This window comes from Camelus ferus, chromosome 8 (genome assembly GCF_009834535.1).
Source record: "Camelus ferus isolate YT-003-E chromosome 8, BCGSAC_Cfer_1.0, whole genome shotgun sequence".
NCBI lineage: Eukaryota > Metazoa > Chordata > Mammalia > Artiodactyla > Camelidae > Camelus > Camelus ferus.
Window position 1 is genome coordinate 24,509,462 of NC_045703.1, and position 22,834 is coordinate 24,532,295.

Here is a 22,834-nt window from a genome sequence, read left to right on the forward strand (position 1 = left end):
ATTTAATCAGAAATGCAAATTAAAACTACAGTGAAATACTCTATACCTATAAGAATGGCTGAACCCTTAAAAAGACTGACCACACCAAATGCTGATGAGGATATGGAAGAACTGGCACTCACTCTGCCGGTGGGGAAACAGTTTTGTAGTTTCTGAGAAAGTTATAACATACAACTGCCATTTAACTCAGCCATTTTGGTCTTAGGTATTTACTCAAGAGAAATGAAAGTATATGTCCATCCCGAGACTTGTATACAAATGTTCACAGCACCTTTTTTTATAATAACCAAAAAGTAGGAACAACCCAAATGTCCACCAATGTGTGAAAAGGATAAAGAAATTGTGCTATAACCATATAATGAAATACTACTCGGCAATAAAAAAGAATGAACCACTAAAGTGTAACAACATGGGTGAATCTCAAAATTATTACGCTGAATGAAAGAAGCTGAAAGAGAGAGAGAAAGAAATATTGTATGATTCTATTTATATAAAATTCTGGAAAGTGCAAATTAACCTATAATGATTAGATCAGTGGTTGCCCTGGGAACTCAAAGGGAAGAAGGAGGGGCAAAAGGAAGGTACTCAAAGGGCCACAAGGAAACTGTTGGGGGTGATAGATATGTTCATTATCTTGATTGTGGTGATGGTTTCACAAGTATAAGGGTAACAATGTCAAATTGTACAGTTTAAATATGTACATTTTATTGTATGACTATTATATCTCAATAAAGCAGTCAAAAAATTCTATTGTCAAAAGGGTAATGTGGTTCTAAATTGTACTCTTCTTAACTAATCACTGAAGTGCTTTGGTCAAAGTCAGTTCTACTATGGGCAAGATTATTAAATTAATCAATTCACTGAAAAAATGAATTACTTTTTCAGCAGATATGCAAAAGCAAGTGAAATTAATAATTCACATTCACAGTATTTTCGAGGTAGTTATTTGCAGGGTTTGGGTGGGTTTTGGACAAGTGAACTATATCTAGAAAAAGTATATTGGAAAATAAACAATCATACCTTGATTTGCGCAAAGGGTCTGTCATAACCTCCAACATAGAGAAGGCCAATGTTTTGAGGAAGTAACCTACAAAGGAAAAAAAAAGCATTACTTATAAAATACTCTTCATTAAATATAAAGTTCTATAATTATCAAAATTTGTGTAACATAATTTCTATGAAAAATTAATCTCTATGTAATTATTCTTGTCTTCTGCATGATGGGATAGTAATAAGCAAAGAAATAATTCTTATATTTCAGAAAATATTGGGTAAATATTGAGAATAGCAACTTAAATGTAAAACAACCTAACATATTAGTAATTTTAGTAAAATTACTACATAGGGGAGGATTAAAAGAATAATGCATAAAATCAAAACTACAATGAGGTATCACCTTACACCACTCAGAATGGCCATCATTAAAAAAACTGCAAACAATAAATGCTGGAGAGGGTGTGGAGAAAAAGGAACCCTCCTGCACTGTTGGTGGGGATGTAAATTGGTGCAGTCACTATGGAGGGCAGCATGGAGGTTCCTTAAAAAATTAAAAATAGAGTTACCATAAGATCCAGCAAAACCACTCCTGGGCATATATCTGGAGAAAATATAATTTGAAGATATGTACACCCCAATGTTCACAGCAGCACTATTTACAATAGCCAAGGCATGGAAACAATCCAAATGCCCACTGACAGCTGACTGGATAAAGAAGACGTGGTATATGTACATGTACGTACACACACACACACACACACACACACACACACACACACACACACACACACTGGAATACTACTCAGCCATAAAAAAGAATAAAATAATGCCATTTGCAGCAACATGGAAGAAACTAGAGATGGTCATTCTAAGTGAAATAAGCCAGAAAGAGAAAGAAAAATACCATATGAATCTTAAAAAAAGGACACAAATGAACTTATCTAAAAAAAGGAAACAAACTCACAGACATAGAGAACAAATACATGGTTATCCAGGGGTAAAGGGAGTAGGAAGAAGACGAAGAAGTGCATTTGTGGAGTGTGGAGTTGTGCAGGGTATGAGAAGGGCATAATTAAAGTTATTACTCAATGGTATCTTATAATCATTGTCACCAGGTTATAGTGTGAGGTGATTGTGTGATTACTGAGGGGGAGGACAGGCCACCCCAAAATATGCCACTTTGACGTTGATTATTTTGAGCTGAAGGCAATTAAGATCCAGCAGACTCAGAAAAAAACTTTTACCTCTCCCTTAACTTAGAATTTAGATAGGGGGCCTGGTTCAGAAGAACTATTCCCAGAGATAACTTTTTTATCTGAAAGACCTATCTGCACAGCAGGGCAGACTTCTAATCACCAAACATCTGCTCTTCTCACCTCCCTTGTGAAGACTGGGCCCCATCCCACTCCTTAGCTTGGGATGGCACATAAGCCCAACTTGCCTTTGAGCCTCTTCTCTTTGGGGACACCATACATACTAAATTACATTTGTAATTCTTCTCCTGCTAATCTGTCGTATGTCAATTTAATTATTAGACTAAAGAACCTAGAAGAAAAGAAGGGAAAGTCCCCATCCCACCCTACATTACCTTCTATTGACTTGGTCTTGTAAGATTAGTAAAGCACACTCTTAAAGCACCTCAGATTTTATGAAATAAGATAGATAGATATTCAGTTTCCCAGGAACATCCTCTGTGCCCTGCATTCTTTAAAGGCCTAGAAAGCATTAAAGGCCACTAAATGCAAATAGATGATAAACACAATAATAAATTAAATTAAACCAATTTAGCAAAAAGCTACTTAAGTTTGGAATGTGATACCTGTAGTAATGTATTTCAGCATGTTGCTAAAGGTTATAAACATGACTAAAGGCACTTGTTCACTGGATGCAAGTAGAAAGTATAAGAAAAGTCCCCAAATCTCAACTGTGAAATGGAGAGTTTCTTAGCCATCATTTGACAAATAAGAAATTAATCCAACCAACAAAACTTCAAATCTCTCATAAATTGCTAGTATCACAAATTTAATGTTAGCTATATATAGCAGTGGTAATTTATTCCCTACATAACAAATGTTCACAAAAAGCTTGATAAACCCCTTTTAGAAGTAAGAATAGTTGCTGTTCATACAAATAGACACTCAAAAAGGAAGAGAATAAAAGCTGGCTGACATTTAAAAATCAATATGCCTCTAATTACTGTGCATATGCATTTTAGGCAGCTTGCCAATATACTATTTAGTGTGTTCTCCTTCCTCCACTTGCCTATCTAATAACTACCCTCTAAACAAGAAATATCTTAAATACATCAGTTACAGAGCATACATACATTTCACTTTTAAAATACTGCTCTTTCTCATTCATGTCCGTATAATTCCTTACCATCAATTATATTACCACCTTCATGTGAGTAGGTTTTAATATGTATCATAATTTAAAGGCCCGCTATGTTGAAAATAATACTTTGAGAATACAAATTTCAACTTTTAAAATGAGACACTTCTTTATATGTTTTTGCCTTTCAAAAATTATTTTGGCAAATTGTATACATAATTATTGTCAAACAATAGGCAGGCACCATTTTATTATGGCAGGGTACTTACATGGAATATAGCAATCACACATTTTAAATCCCCAGAGTAAAGGCATTAATTCAGCACTAATAGTTGCATTTATACGTGTATGTTAAAATAGAACCCATGGCTCACTAACTACCAGGTAACTGATTTCCCTTCCGTTAAGTGAACATTAACTTAACCTTTATTCATGGGCTAATAACTCTCAAAATATTTGCTTGTAACTAAATGCTTCTATAGTGTGACTACCAAAGACATTTTTGGAAAGTAGCAATAAGAAGGCACTGCTAGAAAAAAAAGAAAATATATTAGAGCTTTTGAAGAAAGTAAAGATAGGCAAGAATAATGTTCATTTTGCTTCAATTTCCCAAATACAAATATCAGTAAGTATCTGCCCTGCAAAGAAAGCCACAAGATTATTTCCAGAAAAGTTTCTCACATAAAGGATAAATAAAACTTGCCAGGTAATAGAATGAACATTATTTAAAAGAACCTCATTCACCATCATTCACTGATGATATATGGGGCTTAGAAAAAACTGCTTTAGAAGGAAATTGAGTCTATAATTATTTCAAATTAAAAGTTAAAAAAGGCAAAGGGGATCTTTCTAAAAATAAGCTCAATAACTCAAAATTAACTGTTCTGTCTACGGGCCATAATTACATTACCCACTAACTGATATGTTTTTCCACTGCAACAAAATACTTTGAAAAAACTTGCAGTATCTTGAATACTGACTGACTTAAACAAAATCCTACTTCTACACCAAAGAGCAAGTTCTCCAAAGAGCAGACTCTATCCAATACACTTACTACTAGGAAAAAAAAGAGAAAGCAAATGCACTTAATATGGGATCAATAGGGCTCTTCTGAATTTGAGAAAATGCACATTATTGAGAAGGCCTGCATTATTCTGAGACTTCTAGTCAAATGTAAGTAAAAGCAGCATATACTATTAGGCCCTGATGAAACTCGGATGAACCAATGAGTTTATTATTATCCTTACAGACTTTTCATAGCCTATACTTTTCTCTTTTGGTTTGCTTTCTAAACACTGGTGCAAGAATAACAAAATGCTCTAGATTTTCATGAAGAAAAAAAAAAAAGCAGAAAACCACCATCAATAGCAATAACATGCTTAAATAAAGAATCTGTGTGCCAATAGGAATAAATTACCTGAAAGTGATGCCTGTGAAATATACATTGGGTGAAATAAATAACAGAAATAATAAATAAGAAGGATAAATACAATGCTGAAGTAAACAACAGAAAGTTAAATCATTTTGCAAAGGTATGTAAGAAATGTTGAGCAACCAACACTCAGAGAATTAATGCCAACATAATGTGTAACTAGATACAAATGAGTAATATCCCACATTATTAAGGAGGATGGGGATGAAAAAGAACTAACTTGAGTAACTTCAGAAAACAGAATTTTGATGATAATCTGTAAGGCTACAGATAAAAAGAACTGTACACAAATATAGTCCTTGAGTTTGTAAACTTGTTTCTCACAGGGTTATGGGTTAGTTACTGAAAATACTTCATTGTACGCAAGGATTTAACAAACAAGTAAATATATCATGGATAAGGAGATGCAGATTGCTCACTGTACAAAGGACTCTAAATAAGAAAAGGGGAAAGGATAGAATTAACATGATGATGCTGGGATACAATCAGAGCTATTAGTAGGAACTCCTGGTTTTTAATATAGTCACAGATAAAGAAATATATATAAGTGTGTGTGGAGGTGCATGTCAGTATATGATACAACTGTGAGGGTCTGTAATAGCCCCTAGCAGCAACGACCACGCCTAGAACCTAGATCTGTGCTTCCAACCATCATTCTCCAATTAAAAAGGGGAAGAAAAAAACAAAACAAAACTGGGCTCCTTGGAGAAAGGGCTGATTCCTAGACACAGGGAAGGAAAGTTTAAGATAAGCCCAGAAGATAAGCCCAGGAGGTATGAAACGTGAAGAGGGTACGTCAAAAAGACACAGAAACCAAACTGAAGGTGCTCCCAATGACCTAAGTCAAAATAGCAAAATAAAATCACAGTGCTGGGTTATAACCCATGGAGTAAAATATTCCTAAGTCCTTACTAATGTAAATAAATATAGGACGAAGAGGGGACAGTTGTTCTTTACAGTTCAATCCCAATTAATGCACTGAAGAAAATGAAGGAAACTGAATTCATCATATTTTAAATATTCATCAAATTGAAACTGAAAAACACCGCAGTAATGATTGTTACAGGCAAAAACCATTGAAAGACAAAGGTAGGATGAGAAACATGTTATTTGCCTAGCCTCATAGTTTCTCCCCAGAAAATACTCATTGATTATTACATATATATTATATATATAGCAACTTTAGAGTACAGAAACTCAGCAGACTAACTTAACTGAATAATCAAAATTACCAACAAGACCCTTCCACCCCCTAAACACCATATAATGCACCTAGAAGGGCACATTATCACATCCATTGTGTTCCTGCCAAAAAATATCCTCCCCCCAAAATCAAACTGAGGGGCATTCCATACAATAACTGACTAGTATTCTTCAAAAAGTGTCAAGATCATGAAAAGCAAAAGTGAGATACTGTCACAGATTATATTAAGGAGACGTGAAAACTAAGTGCAGTGTGGGATCCTGGGTTGGATCCTTGAGAAAAAGGATATTAGTGGGGAAAGCAGCAAAATTAGAATAAGGAATGTAGAGAAGTTCTTAGTATTGTAGCAAGGTTTATTTCTCAAAGTTAACAATAAGGGAAACATATGTGAGATATACAGGAATACTCTGTACTATTTTTGCAACTTTTCTATATGTCTAAAATTATTTTAAAATAAAAAATACCACATCACCTCACTTATTTATATGTGGACTCTAAAAAGACCAAAGTCATAGAAAAAGAACAGATCAGTGATGGTCAAAAGTGGGGAGTGAAGGAAATGGGTGAAGGCAGTCAAAAGTCACAAACTTTCTGTTAAAAGACAAATAAATTCTAGGGATGTAACATACAGCATGGTGACTACAGTTAACAATATTATATTGTATATTTGAAAGTTGTTAAAAGATTAGATCTAAAAGTTCTCATCACAAGAAAAAAAAAACTGTAGCCATGTGAGGTGATGGATGTTAACTAAACTTATTGTGGTGATCATTTCACAATATCAAATCATTATGTTGTACACCTTAACCTAATACAATGTTATATGTCAACTATATCTCAATAAAATTGGGGGGGGGGTGAGGGAGATAGAATTTTTTTTAGAGAGACATTATAATGACACTGAAAGAAGCCACCAAGTAGAAGAAATCTATAACACACATTATCTCCTAAGCTGAATATACACATACCCTAGGACCCGGCAATTCCAATTTTAGGTACCCAACAGACATGTGCGTGCACGTGTCCTGAAGCTCACATACAAATATGACTGGCTATTGTGAGTAATCACCCCCAAGTGCCATCCATCCAAATGCCTATATATAAAATTGTTACATATATATAACAGTGAAAAGAAATGAATTCCATACATTATGGATGATTTCAAAATCATAACACTGAGCAAAAGTCAAATATAAATAGGGTTGCATTCATGTAAGGTTAAAAACCAGGCAAAACCAAACCCTAAAGATTAGAGATGCATATCTAAGTAACAGAAGTATAAAAAAGAGCAGGAAATCAAAAAAAAAATCATGGAAGTACAGATAACTGGTATATCTTTGCTGGAAGAGAGAAGTTTGTGAATAAGAAAGAGCATAATGGAGGTATTTAGGATGCTGGCAATATTTCCTTTCTTGTTCTGAGTAGTGGTTCAATGTGTGTTGGATACATGAAAGTTCATTAAGTTGTACATTTATCATTTATGTTTTATGTACTTTTCTGTATGTGTATTATATTTCATAGTATAAAAGGTCTTAATATAAAAAGCACAAAGACCAACATAAGCAATCAGTAAGAGAGTAAGAGTGACTCCTAAATGAGGGGTACAATATTAATTGGTATATTAACATATTTTAATATTCCTTATAAATAGATGAGTATTTTAAGAAATACTTAAATCTTTAAAGAAAGCTTCTAGGGAATCCACAAGCCACTCATCCCCTTCTTAGAAATAGAGCTATATAGTCTACGGCATAAAGATAATACGAAAATACAGAACTCACATGTCTGGGCATAACGGTTTTAAACAGAAAGGCATTAAAATTGCAAAAAGAAACATAAGTGCATTAAAAATGTATAGACAAATTTTCCACTCCGAGCCAACATATGAGTAACAAGAGCTGACCTAGGCCCTACTCCCACTAAACAACTAAAACTATAACGTCATACAATGGTTTTCAGAAACCAGACAAGAGGTAGCACAGTGGTACCCGAGAGAAGGGAAACAAAAGAAGTGGCTCTGGGACCACAGTGCCCATAAAGCCTGAAATATTTACTATCTGGTCCTTTAGTGAAAAAAAAATTGCCAACCCCATTTCAAGACAAATGAAAGCATATGTCTATGGAAAGACTTGTACCCAAGTTTCACGGTGACTTGATTCAAAATAGCCAAAGACTGAAAACATCTCAAATGTCCATTCACACACATTAGAATGGATAAGTAACCTGTGATGTATCTATACGACAATAAAGAAATGGACTACTGACACATGTAACAACATGGATGAATCTAATGTTGAAGGAAGCCAAAGTGGGGAGAGGGGAGGGACACACACATATTGTATGTTTCCATTTCTGTGAGATTCTAGAAAATGGATATCCAATAGCAGTAGCTGCCAGAAAACAGAGTAAAGGGTGTAGGAGGAGACAGGGAGGGAGGGCTTAGGGCTTAACAAGCAGCAGGAGGCAACTTTTGGGGTGATGGACATGTTCATCACCTTGTTCTGGGAGTGATGATTTCACACTTAAAAATCAAATGTATACTTTAACTATCTGCAATTTACCATATATTAATTACTCCTCAATAAAGCTATAAAAATACATAAACTTCATCTTCCAAATTTTGTTAAACATATTTTTTAAAAAAGAAAGTCTACAAATGTTCACAGGCCATATTGTAAACTGAGTCTACAAATAATTCTAAATCCATCCACCCTGATCATTCTAAATGGATAGCTGAGTTCTTATTTGAAGAATTGTCTGTGTAAACATGAAACAGAATAGTTTGAAAAGTGGATTTTAACAGGGAAATCGTTAAACATATTGAGCTCCATACCTAGTTTTTTGCTTTAGCTTATTTCTACCTACAAAAGAAGAGAGGGGAGAATGATTTATGTAGGGATTAGCTTCCAATCTAAACACCTGAAATCACCTGAATCACCATCATACCCATAAATTTTCATCTCCTTGACACTGATCCCATGATGTATGTGTAAAGCGTATTTGTTAAAAGGTTAATAAAATAAAATAAATAAAATGTTCATTTCCTATATTGGGAAATTCTGAACCTTATTTTATTTTTCCCCCTCTATTTTTATTGTATGAGTTTCCCTTGAATACTTTGAACAAGAATTTGACTGTGAAGTCCTCCTTTTCCCCTGGGAAAATGTAGGAACATTATGTTAAGAAGCCATTTCTGCAGAAAAGTATAAAAGATGCTGCAGAGACTAGAAACAGAAGTTTTAAGCTGAGTGGATACAATTCACAATTTCATTTTTTTCAGTCTAAATTATAGCACCATGTCACATGTTACCAGCTATTTCAATAATAGCTATGATCAATCAAAGAGAAAAATGTTGTTTTTTAAATCACACATCCCAGAATGACTGAGGCTGTTATATTCCACGTTGAAAAGAATTACTGCAGATCTGAATTTCAGCTTCACAGAACTCTCCACAAAATGATGACTGACACATGAACCATAACTGAAACTACAGAGAACTGCCTCAGTGCCTCACTGATAGGACTACACAGTATACCGAGCTTCCCTCTACTATTAATTTTAATTTGACAACTCCCCTAGTAAATATTACATATGCATCCCTCTTCTTAAAATATAGATTACAGCAGGTATTGAATTAGTATTTTTTCATTGCTGGTCATGTACTAGCTATCATTATTTTTTAAAGTAATTAATTCTTTATCATTTTCAGGACTCTATAAATATGAATGAGCCTATTGTGAGTTAACGGACAGTTCCTGCCTTAAGTCAATCAGTATGTTCCTTTGTTCAACAGTGTAAAGCCCCTGAAGGAACTTTTTACCTAGCTGAATAGCTCATGTAAAAGAATCTGAACTATGACAGTTCATTTATCCTTTATTTTGATATCTATTCAAAACATATTGATGACAAATGACATAATATTAGAACTATTTTTAATGACTTCAGATTTAAATGTGACTAGAACACTGAATTGCACATAAATTACTTTGCTTATAAATCACTGTATTTATCCTCTACATATGCCTTGATCAACTAACAAAAGTTAACATAACGTGCGAGACAGTTCAACCTCAGTAATGTAGCAACTATAATCTAGTCTAAGTATTCAAGACAAAGGTCCAGAATCTCATGGCTGATTCTAGGAAATCATGAGATATCTGTAAGAAAGATACCTTCACTAGACAGTGCTGGCAGTGCTATAAAATATGATAATTTTAACATTTCTTAAAAACCACAAATATAAACTAAAAGTTACCAAGCTGTCTAGGACCACATTTTATAAATGACTGAAAATCCTCATATCCTTATTGTGAAACTAATTCAGTTATTCCCAAAAAGTGGGATGGAGGTTGCCTAACAATCACAATACTTTTCCATTCATTTTTTCCACTCTGTTAAGTGACTGATATGAATTCAAGTGGGTTATGGACATTATAACCTCAGAATGTGCTCAGCAAATCCATGAGGGGTTGTCATACAATGCTATCTCTTCCTCAAATAATCTAACCAGGTTTTCAGAAAGAGTTAAACAGTATGGAAGTATAATTAAGTAGTCATTTCATAAGATTTTTTAAGATGTAGTTTTAAAACCCATTCCTTTCTGCACCAGTGTTCACAGCAGCATTGTTCACAACAATGTTATAATCCATACGACCATTAACAACTGAAAAACAAAATGTGGTATATATTTTGTTTATGGAATATTATTCAGTCTTAAAAAGGAATGAAATGAAATACCAACATGCTACAACACTGATGAACCGTGAAAACCCTATGCTAAGAGAAATAAGTCACAAAAGGACAAATACTGTATGACTGCACTTATATGAGGTACCCAGCACAGTCAAAATCATAGAAAGGAATAGTGGTTACCAGAGACCAAGGTGAAAAAGGAACAGGGAGTTATTGTTTAATGGGTACAGAATTTCTGTTTGAGACGATAAAAAAAGCTCTGTAAACTGTTGCACAACACTGAGAATGTACTTAGCATCACTGATTTGTACACTTAGAAATGGTTAAAATGGTACATTTTATGCATGTTTTATCACAATTTTAGAAAGCTCCAAAATATCTATTCCTAAAATACAAGTCTGTCAACAACTTCAAACATTCTTCTCTTCTTGATTCCGCCAGAGCTTGTTCCAGACCTCCTCCTCTCTCTAAATTTCTCAGCCCCATTCTTTTCTCTTCTCACTCCAAAAAACACTTTCGTTTCCCACTGGATGGAGAAGATCCAGTCTTGAGGGTACAAGTTTATCCACCTTTCAATTCATCTGTATTGCTATACATACATTCTTGAGCTCTCCTAGTCTCCTTGCTAAAGCTACCTGGCCCTCCATTTATCTGATACCTTCCCAACTTCAACACTTTTTCTTTTCTCAGAGATCTGTAACTTTTTATTTTTTCCCAACTCTGCCCGTTAACAAGAAGGGTTACAAGGTTAGGAATGATCATTCTGAAGTTGAATCAACTAAAAATCACTAGAGAATGGACACTATTTATGGAAGTAATCTACTCTCAGACAGATGACTCACCAATGAAGATTTCTAGGTCCTTTTTGTTCAGGCTGTTATGATGCTGTGTAAAGGGTGGCTTGAAATCACACTGTAAGTCCGATCCTTAACTGCGGTGCTTATTACTTGCATAACCTGAGGCAACTCACTTAACTCCTCCGTAGCTTCAATATTTTGTTGGGCAAATAGTTATGACTTACTTCACAGAAATCTTTTGAGGATTACATGAAATAATGTATTCCTTAATTAATGTCTGCTCAATCTAAATCAGTTGAATACATTAAATTACCAAGGTATATATTTCCAACACACAGGATGTTTTAAAAAAAAGAAAACATTAATTGCCTTTTACAAAATACTGAAGTTTTTTTAATGACAAATAATTGAGTTAAAAAATATAAACCTGTCAGAATGTGTGTCTGCATGTATGAAAGAGGGAGAAAAAGAGAAGTGGATCGTCAGAGGGGGAAATAGAGACCAACTGACATAATTAGCAGAGATGAGTTATCTGGATGCTATAAAAGTATCCACTAACGTGGAAGTTATAATTTTCCAAGCTCTATTACAGCCTGGGTGAAATATCTCTCAAGAAAACCTAACTCTTTTTCTTTGATCACATAGTAACAAAATAATCTTCTGAGGACTAAGTAAATCTCTGAGTAGTTAGATTAGAAATGAGATGCTGTAAATAGTGAGCTGAGTATGTACATATTTGTGTGTATTACAGGTGTGTGTGTGTGTGTATACACATATACATGAAATGATACACAGTTGACCCTTGAACCACACAGAGATTAGGGGCACCGACCCTCAACAAAGTCAAAAAGCTGAGTATAACTCACAGTCCACCCTCCCTATACATATTCCTCATACACAGATTCAACCAACCATGGATCCTGTAGGATGGTAGTATTTACTCTTGAAAAAAATCTGCAAATAAGTGGACCTGGGCAGTTCAAACCTGTGTTGTTTAAAGGCCGACTGTATTACTATAAATTAGTGCTGAGAGTTACAATGGCAACAATAATAATAATAATTACAGTTGTTATTCCCTGAGAACTTCAGTGTGCAAGGCCCTTGTGCTAAGCTCAATTTTACATTACATTGGTCTTCTCTCTGGTATTAATTTTAATTTGATTACTTCTTTAGTGTTAGGAATTTAGAATTGTCATTTAATCTTGTCATAGAATCCCATGAGTTAGGTACCATTATTATCTCCATTTAATAGATATGGAAGCTAATATTAATTACTAATTTGCCTAAGGGTACACAGCTTGTAAAAGGTCGAACTGGGAATCAAACTTCTCTTCCTATGGCTCTTTGTTCTTAATTCTCATGCTGTATAGGCACCGTTTTAATAATTAAGAAGTTTGGTTAAGGATAATTAATTCCCCACATGATCAACTCTGAGTGATAAAATCAGTTCGGGGCTTGCAAAACGCTATCCAACCTCTTCAGGTGTGCAGAGTACCCCTTAAATCAACATGGCCTACTTCTTTGAAAGGAGGAACAAGAAGGGAAAAAAGAGAAAGTCAACAAGAGAATAAAATTAGGTCAAACCTCTATTCAATGTTGGCTCTTCCCTACCTTCTTTCTCTTTATAAAATTGAATCGTTTCTTATATATCATGTATTTATAGTGTATGCCAGACTCTAGGCCAGCTATCAGAGACAAAAAGATGATCCCTGCCTTGGGAACCCATAGTCTTAAAAAGGCAGCAGGTGTGAGGCAGTTTAACCACGAGAAACTGAGACAAACTGGCAAATTCTACAACAGACTCACAGGAACTATGTAGTGCAGTAATCTTCTGACTACTGAAGACTTTTCAATCCTGAAAGTAGAGGCTTGCATATTAAGTGCAAACTCACATGCAAGTATTCAGGGGATTTCTCCAGATGTGTGCTCTCAATATACAACTCAACATTGGAACCACTGATAAAAGTTTTCATATTTTAAGACTCTCTTATCAAATGCCATGAAATGTCACCATATAACATTTTATATTATAATCCCAAGCCTCTAGTACAGTGCCTGACACAAGGTGAGTGATCAATGGATGCTTGGTAAGTAAAAAACAAAAGGAAAAAAAAAAAACAGAAGGAAAAAACCAAAAAACAACACACCTCCTTAGGGAAGAACTAATCACTGATATTAAGTCAGCTTAAAAAAATACTGAGAAATATCATGTAGAGTTTTTAGTGGATATGAAGCAAATTTATATGTAGATTACTTTGCCATAAAATAGTTTGATATGCAAAACCAAAACCGACAGCTGAAGTTCTAGCTCGATCTAAACAAGATAAAGATTACCCGGTCTCGGAAAATTTAAAGTAGGATTTCTACAAATGAGATGACAGATGAGGCATAACAGAAATAATGAAGAAGCTTAACAGCTTCCTAAAATTAAAATTCTTCTTCAGTCTAGTTTCAGAAAAATAAACTTGAGGTATTCATGCAAATTTTAAAAGTATTGCTGTATTACACCCTTAGCTAGAACTAAAACACCTGAAAGCATCTGTGCCACAACAGTCAGCAAACATTGTTTTGTAAATGTTCTGATTATGACTAGTAGAGCCCAAGTGAATTTATTTCTAAGATCAAACTTAAATATTTCACTTCACTGCCTAAAGTCTGGTTATTATTTTAGAGCTCACAAGTTCAGAGTCTCCTTTCACTTTCTAGCAAGTGATACTCAAAATAATTTTAATTTTAAAATAGCCTCTTTCTAAGACTAGAATTTCTGCATCAGGAGTCTGATTTGATACGTGAATTACCGGGATGAGAATAGGAAGGATGAGAGAGCAGAGAAGACAAGAGAAGTCAACAGAACAACATAAGAGAGTCCAACAATAGAAAGACTTCAGTTAACCAGCTAAGAGAGATTTAACCTGCTTATACTCGCTGACTGCAAAAACATAAAAGTTGTTCTCATGACTTTTTCTTTAATTAAGAAAAGCAAGGCGGCAGCTGCAGACAGGTAGCATGAGGCAAGTCTTAGAACTGTGATGAATATTGAGATATGAACATGGACGCACTGAAAAGCCCTTTTTGTGGGGAGAGAGAGGAACAGTAAGTCTTCTTTGGGTAATTCAATGAGGTAAAGCAATGTACTGCCTCTGGGACCAGATAATTTTATAAGAAAGTGTTGATGCCTTCACATTTTATGTTGCAAGGTACAATGCTTACAAGAATAACAATCTTTACCATCAGGGAAAATACATAGCTAATGAGAAGGAAAGGATGCTGTGGATTTATCTATTATATATACATAACCTAGAGATGGATGTAAAGAAATGTTACTATATATGAGAAACAGCACTCAGATTTCCCAGTCGGGTATCAGGTAAGAAGGGCATATTAGTACAATTCTTTAATTTAAATGGTTCCAAGCAGCAAACTGAAAGCTGAAAAAACATTTTCAACTAGTACTGGTTTTAAATAGAATTTTACCAAAATACCTGAAAAGGGCAAGCACATTTCAACTATTTTATAAGGTAAAACATAATTTAGTAAGGCAAAATCAAAGTAGCTTAAAATAAAGTAAAACAACTCCGTATGTGTACATGGCATGAATAAAAGTAAAACCTAAAGATGCACAGCTACTAAGGGAAACTATTTCATAAGTACTTAAGTTAAATTTCAACAGTTTGTCATTCATTAGAGAGGTACTCAAAAGATTATAAAGTATAGTAATCTAAAGTGAAGACATCCTGAAAAGAAATGGCAAATTAGATTTTATTTATCTGCTACTGCCATTATTGAAATCACCCAAAATACCTTGCTTCATTTTTTCAGAGTCCACATAATGTTGTTTATAAACTACCTACCAATGTTGCTTATAAAGTACATAAATAAATTTATATTTATTGAAAATTTTAACTATAATTTTAAAAGTAGTCTGACAAAGTGAAACTCAAATTATGCAGTTGCTTATCAACTAGGAAGAGTTCAATACTTTCAATTATCACCATTCTAGGATATGAAGAACACTATTATAAAAATAACCTCATACATGTAATACAGTTTGAAATGAAATTTCCAATGGATCAAGTGTATGTTAATACAAATAACTGACTATAAATACAGTGGTTCACTTTAAGCTACTGATTCTTCATATCTCTCTGTATGAAGGGAAGGGAGAGTTGTTGGGTGTCAGGAGCACTATGAAAGGAAAAGAATCCATTTAGACAAGGATTCTTTGTAAGACAGTTAATATATTAGAAATAACATTATTTATAATTCACAAAATTTGCTGAGTAGAAATTCATTCAGGAAAAAGAGCCCAGTGGTCATATCAACTAGATTCTTTTACCTTAAAAGTTAGAATTAGATTTTTTTTTCATTTATCAAATGTTCTGACCAATAAAAATACTTTAAAATACTAAGTTAGTCATAGGTATTAAAAAAATTAGGAATTATACCTGACTTATAGGACATATAAGATGTAAAAGATATAGCTTATATCTGCTATCTTTGTATTCCAAACTAAGGTGTTGACTGGTTGTGCTAGAAAGAAAGAAATCATATTTCAGGGACCATTTATCATTTGGTTTAAGCAGAATTAGATCAATAGGAGTAATTTCATCAAAGAATTCAGAAAATTATTATAGTGAACTCTTTGACTTCTTAGGGAGAGAGAGGGTGAGAGGGAGAGGGCGAGTGCAGAAGTCTTAGGGTTTTCATTCTCTTGAGCAAGGAAATAGGTAAGAAGTGTTTCTCAGAAGATAGTTAAACAATTCTCTGAAATATGAAGCTACAAACCAGGGGAAATCCTAGTTGACACCACTTTATCTTAATTTAGAGAGATTTTGATGGCAGTCCTTTTCCAAATCATGACAAATGCTGTTATCTAAAGTATTCACCCCCTCTCCAAAGTGCAAAAGGTCTTCAAGGCCATGGGTACTATGTTTTCTGCTGGAACAACAGACTCTATCCTCAAGAACAATTTTTTAGCGAAAGACACCAAAAAACCAAGCTCCATCATTCAAGGTAATATGCTGAAGACACAGAGGACCGATGGACTCAGGTACAAGGAGTCCACCACGTAAGATTTCATCTGCCAGTACAGTTTGCTTCTCTTTCTCATGTTTTTTTCTTTCCTCTTTTTTACAGTAGTATGTTTGAATTGATGCCATATCAGTACATTTTGTAATTTGGGTTGATGGGCTCAGATTTTCCTGGACCAGGCAGGCGGTTCCAGAAGGGCTGGGGAAAGGAGGAAGTCTTTCAGATTGTGCAATCTAAAGGCCCTCTCTTTCATGCCACAGTGACAAACTATTTCTTTCAAATCCTTTTTTTTGTATCACTGAGTTCCAGAGGGCTTCTGCAGCCAGCACAGTTCACCTTGGTTGCCTGGTTACCTTACTGACCACTATCCCAAGGGTAAAAGACCTACTTTCTAGGCCACAAACTAAGGAAGCCCATGTGAGGACACAATAAGGAAGAGGGCTCTCACCGAGAACCCAACCACACTGGCAACCTGATCTTGGTCTTCCAGCCTCCAGAATGGTTACGAAATAAATGTTGTTTAGGCTACCCAGGCTGTCGAGTATACTATGGTAACCTTAACTAAGACACCCTCAGCAAGATTAAATATACTTTTAAAAATGTATTTATAATATGAATTTTTTAGGTAATAAAAGTGAACTTCTACTCAACTTGTGTACAAACTACATCCAGAATCCTAAAAGAGCCTAATCTAAAATAACGAAGTTTTATTATATGTATGTATTTAAATGCACAATATATGGGCTAAAGGTTAAGACTGCTGCCTTTATCCATCTGAAATCATAAGTAGGTTCTTTTAGAAAAAAAAAGGACCAATAGATTTATTATTACGATAAAGTGATCAAAATATAAATAAAAATGATATTTGCATTAAAATGGCTATTTTATATATTAGACACCAGATTTTAATTATCCTTCATATTTTCCAAGCATGAGATTTAAAATTATTTTTTAAATGATGCCTTGCAGCCATATTAATCTCAATAGTTAAGTACAATCTGTTCATGACTGCTGGTAAAATAAAGGTCTAGACAGCAAAGGATCTCTGAAAGGACATGTTTCCTTTGAATAATAAGTCTACAGTACTTTGTACTATCCTATTACATACAAATGTTAGGGGACAACAAAATAACATCAGTGAAAGAAAAATTTTATAGAAAAAGGTATACTCCCTCTCCTTGTACAAGTTAAGAGAAAAATTATGTAGCCTTCTAAAGATTCAAAATTATAACCTAAGAAACAGAAGATTTCACAGCGACTTTTTAAAGTCAGATTATTCTTAGTAAATTACTTTTGGCTTAAAAGAGTCAGATATTACTAACATACTTAAATGTTTTCTTGGGTGGAATTGGAAATCTTTTTCAATGACACAATACATTTTCATCTAGAAAGAAACTGCTCGACTTGTTTCCTTCATTGTCTTACTTAAAATAAACAGAAAAATCTAGCCATATTCTTGAATAATCGCATGACAAGTTTTAATCTTTCAATGTTCAGCCTTTCAATATTTTGTACAAATAAAACCAAACTACTAATGTTTAATCCAAAATGATTTCCCTCAAAACTTCAATTACAAAAAAAAGATTTCAATTATAGCTTTGACATTGAGAAATTTGTTTTCTAATAATTATCTATCAAGATTATATACTATATAGTTATTCTTTGTAATTTTTCTTATGATTGCATATTTCTAATTATTTAGGAACACCTAAAGACATCTTGCCGAGAATAAGATATAGCTTAGCCTATATCTTGACAATCTATACAATCCAGTATATATGCTCAAATATACATTGCATTTTCTAAGAAATGAAGTTATAGTACAGTAGTATTATTTAGCATGTATTACTGGTTCCATTTTAATAATAAAAGCTTGCCTAATAAATGAACTACACTTTGCATAGTCATTTACACTCTGTAGACTCCCTTCACACATGTTATATCTCATTAACAATTCTATGCAATTCTGTTTAATGGGGCCTAACCTATCAACCCACTTTGGATAACTTTAGATGTAACAAGTTAATAGTTAACAGGCTTCATGTAGCATGTTCAAGCAGAGAAGCAGCTTTTAGCACCAGGGAGTATAAATTAAACTTAAGAATTTTTAACAGATACTTGAATATGATCTTACCTATAAATAAGTGGACAAACCATTAAACAGAAAGGTTATAAGAACCATTCGTTAGTTCTTTCATTCATCCAATTATTCATTTTTTGAGCACCTACAATGTGGCAGGCACTCTTCTGGTTGAACTAGTTATTTAGATGGCATTTGTTACAGTGGAATTTATATTTTAAAATAATTGATTAATAACCATCTGATTTTTCACCATGCAAATGAAAAGATTATTGGAGAAACAAAATCTTATGATCCAACCAGGTGAAATAAACTATGGATAGACAATAAAGCTAAAAATGAACACGTAATTTGACAGCACAAAAAGAAGCAAGTGGAATAGAAAGAAAATCAACATACCCATATTAAAACCTAGATATCAGAAAGGAGTCACGTGCTTATCATGTCTTTAGGGAAATGAATTTGATTCAAAATACGTACTTGAGAATAGGCAGTATAAAACAATGTATTACGTACTGCAAGGCTAAAGTTAACAGCTCACTATAATACGAGACAAAATACAACAAATTTTACTAACAAAAAAACGTAAGGAACTTCAAAGGTAGAGGGGAATTAGTTTGGATTTGAGGAATAAAGTTTTTAATAATTTAGTTTTGTTATAGGCATTCCTAATCTTGGACAACTGAGACACAGACTTTAATTTTGAACTTTTTTAGTATCACCTTGAACTGAGCCATTTTAAATAAAATACCCACTGTGAAAAATATAAGCACTGAATGGGAAAGCGTACATTATTACCCAGTTTAACCAGACGTTGGCTAGAATTTTAATAATAGAGTATAAAAGGAGAATCTTAGGAATAGTGGAAAAGGTGAAAAGAAAAAAAAAATTGCAGAGAAAAATTCTCCATGGTGCTACATTATCAATAATGAACTGCGACATGAGGATTCCAATTTCCAAAGACAAATCTGTAAATATGCTTCCATGATCAATATATTTAGCAAAATATGAGCTAACTCAAGAACCTAGACTCTTAATGTTTAGTAATAAATTCTTCCCAACATAGTATAACAAACTACTATAAGATATTTTATACAAATATTTAAAACTAATAGAAGATGAATATAGAATTTAATTTTAATAAACCAGTTTCCATGTTCCAACTTAATTTTATAGTTAGTAGTCTTTAATATGATAAGCATTGATAGTTTGTAAACCTACCATACATTTTGAGTAAGTGTTATATTGCATATGTACAATATGTTAAGATGTAGATATGTAATATATTTAATGGCAAGTATATATACTACATTTACATGTTTGTTATACATATCACTTTTCAGTATTTCTTTAAATTATAAAAAATTCAAATAATGATCATATTTCTTGCTAAGGAGAAATCCGTATTTTCTTGAAATTACTGTCTTGTATTATGGACTTTTTATTATGCTGCATATGAAAAAGGGGATATGATAATGATGAAACATTCTTGATGCATCAGACTGAAAAATTAGATATTTACGAACCATGTCTGAAGCTAAAGTTCTAAATGGATAACCTTTTTCCCCTCTTGCTCTCATTTTGAAAGATATATAAATTTAATTTGGTTACCGGCATGGTCTATTGGGCTGAGCACAAGATGGTGGTAAAAAAAATATTTAGCGTTCCAGTCTTGGCCTCTTATTCCAGACTAATCTCAATTCACTGAATGCTCTTGGATAAGTCATAAACTAAATGATATTTCTCAATTTCCCCATCTGTAAAATGGAGATAACTATCCTACCTCATGAAGACATTATTTACTTTAACTGGGTAAAATATTGTGAAAATAAAAAAATGATCAAAATGCTCAGTCCAATTAAAATTTAAACTTAAGTCATTATTCAAACTGAAATTCTGAAAATGCACCTTTAAAAATCTACACTGAATACTCTAACAGCATTTGATGAAAATTACCTGACTCATCTGCACCTTCGTCTTTCAAAGGATATAGAGTAGCGTGAAAGTAAGTGACAACTTATAATTTAGAATAGATGCTCTGGCCAGCTCACTGGCTCCAAAGGTGATCTGTGGTTATGTAACAAAAGCCCAGAATCCACAGAACAATTAAAAGATAAATGATCATCCAAGAGAAACTGAATGTAACAGAACCAGTTTCCGGAGATAACAATGAAAATTATAGGAAAAGACTGAAGTTATTGTCAGTATAATACACTCTAACTTTCCTCATCTAAATCAAAAACTATGTTTACTAAGTAGTGTAGAAACTGATACAGTTAAAAACTAACTTGGCATAAATGCATCAAGTGTTTATCTTATTTGCACCTTCTTTTTCTCAATTCACAAAGCTCTTGGCTGGAAACAACCTTTCTAAAGAACTATGCACCACTTTTAATTCAATAAGTAATTAGCAAGCAACTACAGCGTCAATTCTTCTTAAAAGTTACACAAAATTAAATTTTGTAAATTAAACTACATGTTACTGGGACTTCTGCTTCCAGGAAGACGGTAGACAAACTTTTCCCTATTTCTCCCACTAAGTACAACTAAAAACCAGGGGCATTGTATATATGAACAGAAGAAGACATTAAAGGTTAGAGAGAAGAAGGTATACCAAGTAGGGAGCTTAAGACCCAAGGAACATGGTAATAAATACCCTAGGTGTTTTTATTTTTTGCTTCATGCATTTTAGACTGGGAACAAGAGAAGCCAATAAGCCAACGGGAGAAGACCAGAAAAAAGCCCCAAGAAAAGCCTGCTCTCTCCATCCAGGAAATGGACAGCCTAGCAAGACAGAAAACTTTTAGGTAATCACCACTCTACTCTAGCAAACCACCACAGAAAAAACTTTGTGCCATCCCCAGCCCTAACAGCAAAGCCCAAGTAGGGGGCCTGGACGTCCATCCTCACCAGACTTTAACAAGGAGCTCCAAACCTTTGCCAGGATGTGGACAGAGAAAGCTGACTAGGGAGCCATGAGAGACATCCTCCTCCACAACCACAATGATAGTGAAGACCATGGAAGAACTAGACTTCCACCCCCATCCACAAGGGGATTCTGAACTTAGACCCCTGATCAGCAGAAATAAGGAGCATCTCCCAGTCTTCCCCACCAAACGCTGCCCCCTCCCCACACCATTCTACAGAGGTCAAGAGGGGAAACTGGGCTTCCACTTCCACCTGGCAGTAACAAGGCAGCACCTCCTTCCCCTTGATGGACAGGTGTCAGGGAGGAGTCTACTTTTAGAATGACAAGCCATTGACTTATCTAGGTAACTTAAGTACAGTTAGTTATTAAAAGGTTTAATATCTATGCTTCCGCTAGACTGTATAGTGAGGGTCAAAAATTCTGGGTTTTAGAGCTTTCAATGAGCAGAAATACACAATGCATCAAAACATTCTAGTATGTATAATACAAGATATACATGAAAAATGGACTTAAAGAAAACCAAATGACAGGTATACTTTGAAAAAGTTCCAAGGAGCAACTTACATAATTATAAATTAGCCAGTGAAATTTTGGCAGACAAACATAATTACAGGGAATTTTGCCAGAACATTTCTAATGCTATTGTTTCAAAAATACTTCCAGGACTTTTTGTCAGCATAAGGATTCCAAATCTAAGGTACTTTCAAAATGACATCTTTGATCTCACAGAATCATAACAATATTCTAGGACATTAGAGGAAAAAAAGTCCCTTCATCAATAACAATGGTATCTGTCTGTATACAGCTCTAAAACGTAAAGAAGTCTAATCTTATTTCTTAAATACAACAAAATAAAATTCTAAAATGAAAGTAACATTCTAGTCTAGTATCTTTTGTAGGCAAATATAAATTATTCAGTACTAATTATTCAACAAAAATGTACAGTCCCCACTTGGTATCCCCAGGGGACTGGTTCCAGGACCCCCCCACCCCATGGATACCAAAATCCAAAGATGCTCGAGTCCCTCATATACTATTTATGGCACAGGACAGTCGGCCCTCCTCAGGATGCAGAACCCAGGGATGCAAAGGGCCGACTGTATTAGTCATCTATTGTGTGAGAGACATGAAGATTCATTTATTCAGTGAACAGGTATTTATTAAGTGTCGCCAATGTGCAGAATGGTAGATCCTAGGGAAAAAAGAAGAGCTTATTATTCCAAGGAGCATAAGGACAAGGTAAAAGAAAAAAATATTCAGTCCTTCTTGTCATTCTCAGTAGTTATGTTCTATAAAATCACCAGGAACACTGAATTAGTGAATACTGAACCATTGCTCCTG

The 22,834-nt window shown here is 34.1% G+C and overlaps 1 protein-coding gene across 1 annotated transcript in view; it reads right to left on the bottom strand.

The window, feature by feature from the left end:
- RNGTT (RNA guanylyltransferase and 5'-phosphatase) overlaps nt 1-22,834 on the bottom strand; it is a 183,860-nt gene that overhangs the window by 41,114 nt on the left and 119,912 nt on the right. Inside the window, exon 12 of the mRNA XM_032484877.1 lies at nt 1,021-1,087. Coding sequence (XP_032340768.1) covers nt 1,021-1,087 — 67 coding nt within the window. The remainder of the gene's footprint in view (nt 1-1,020; nt 1,088-22,834) is intronic.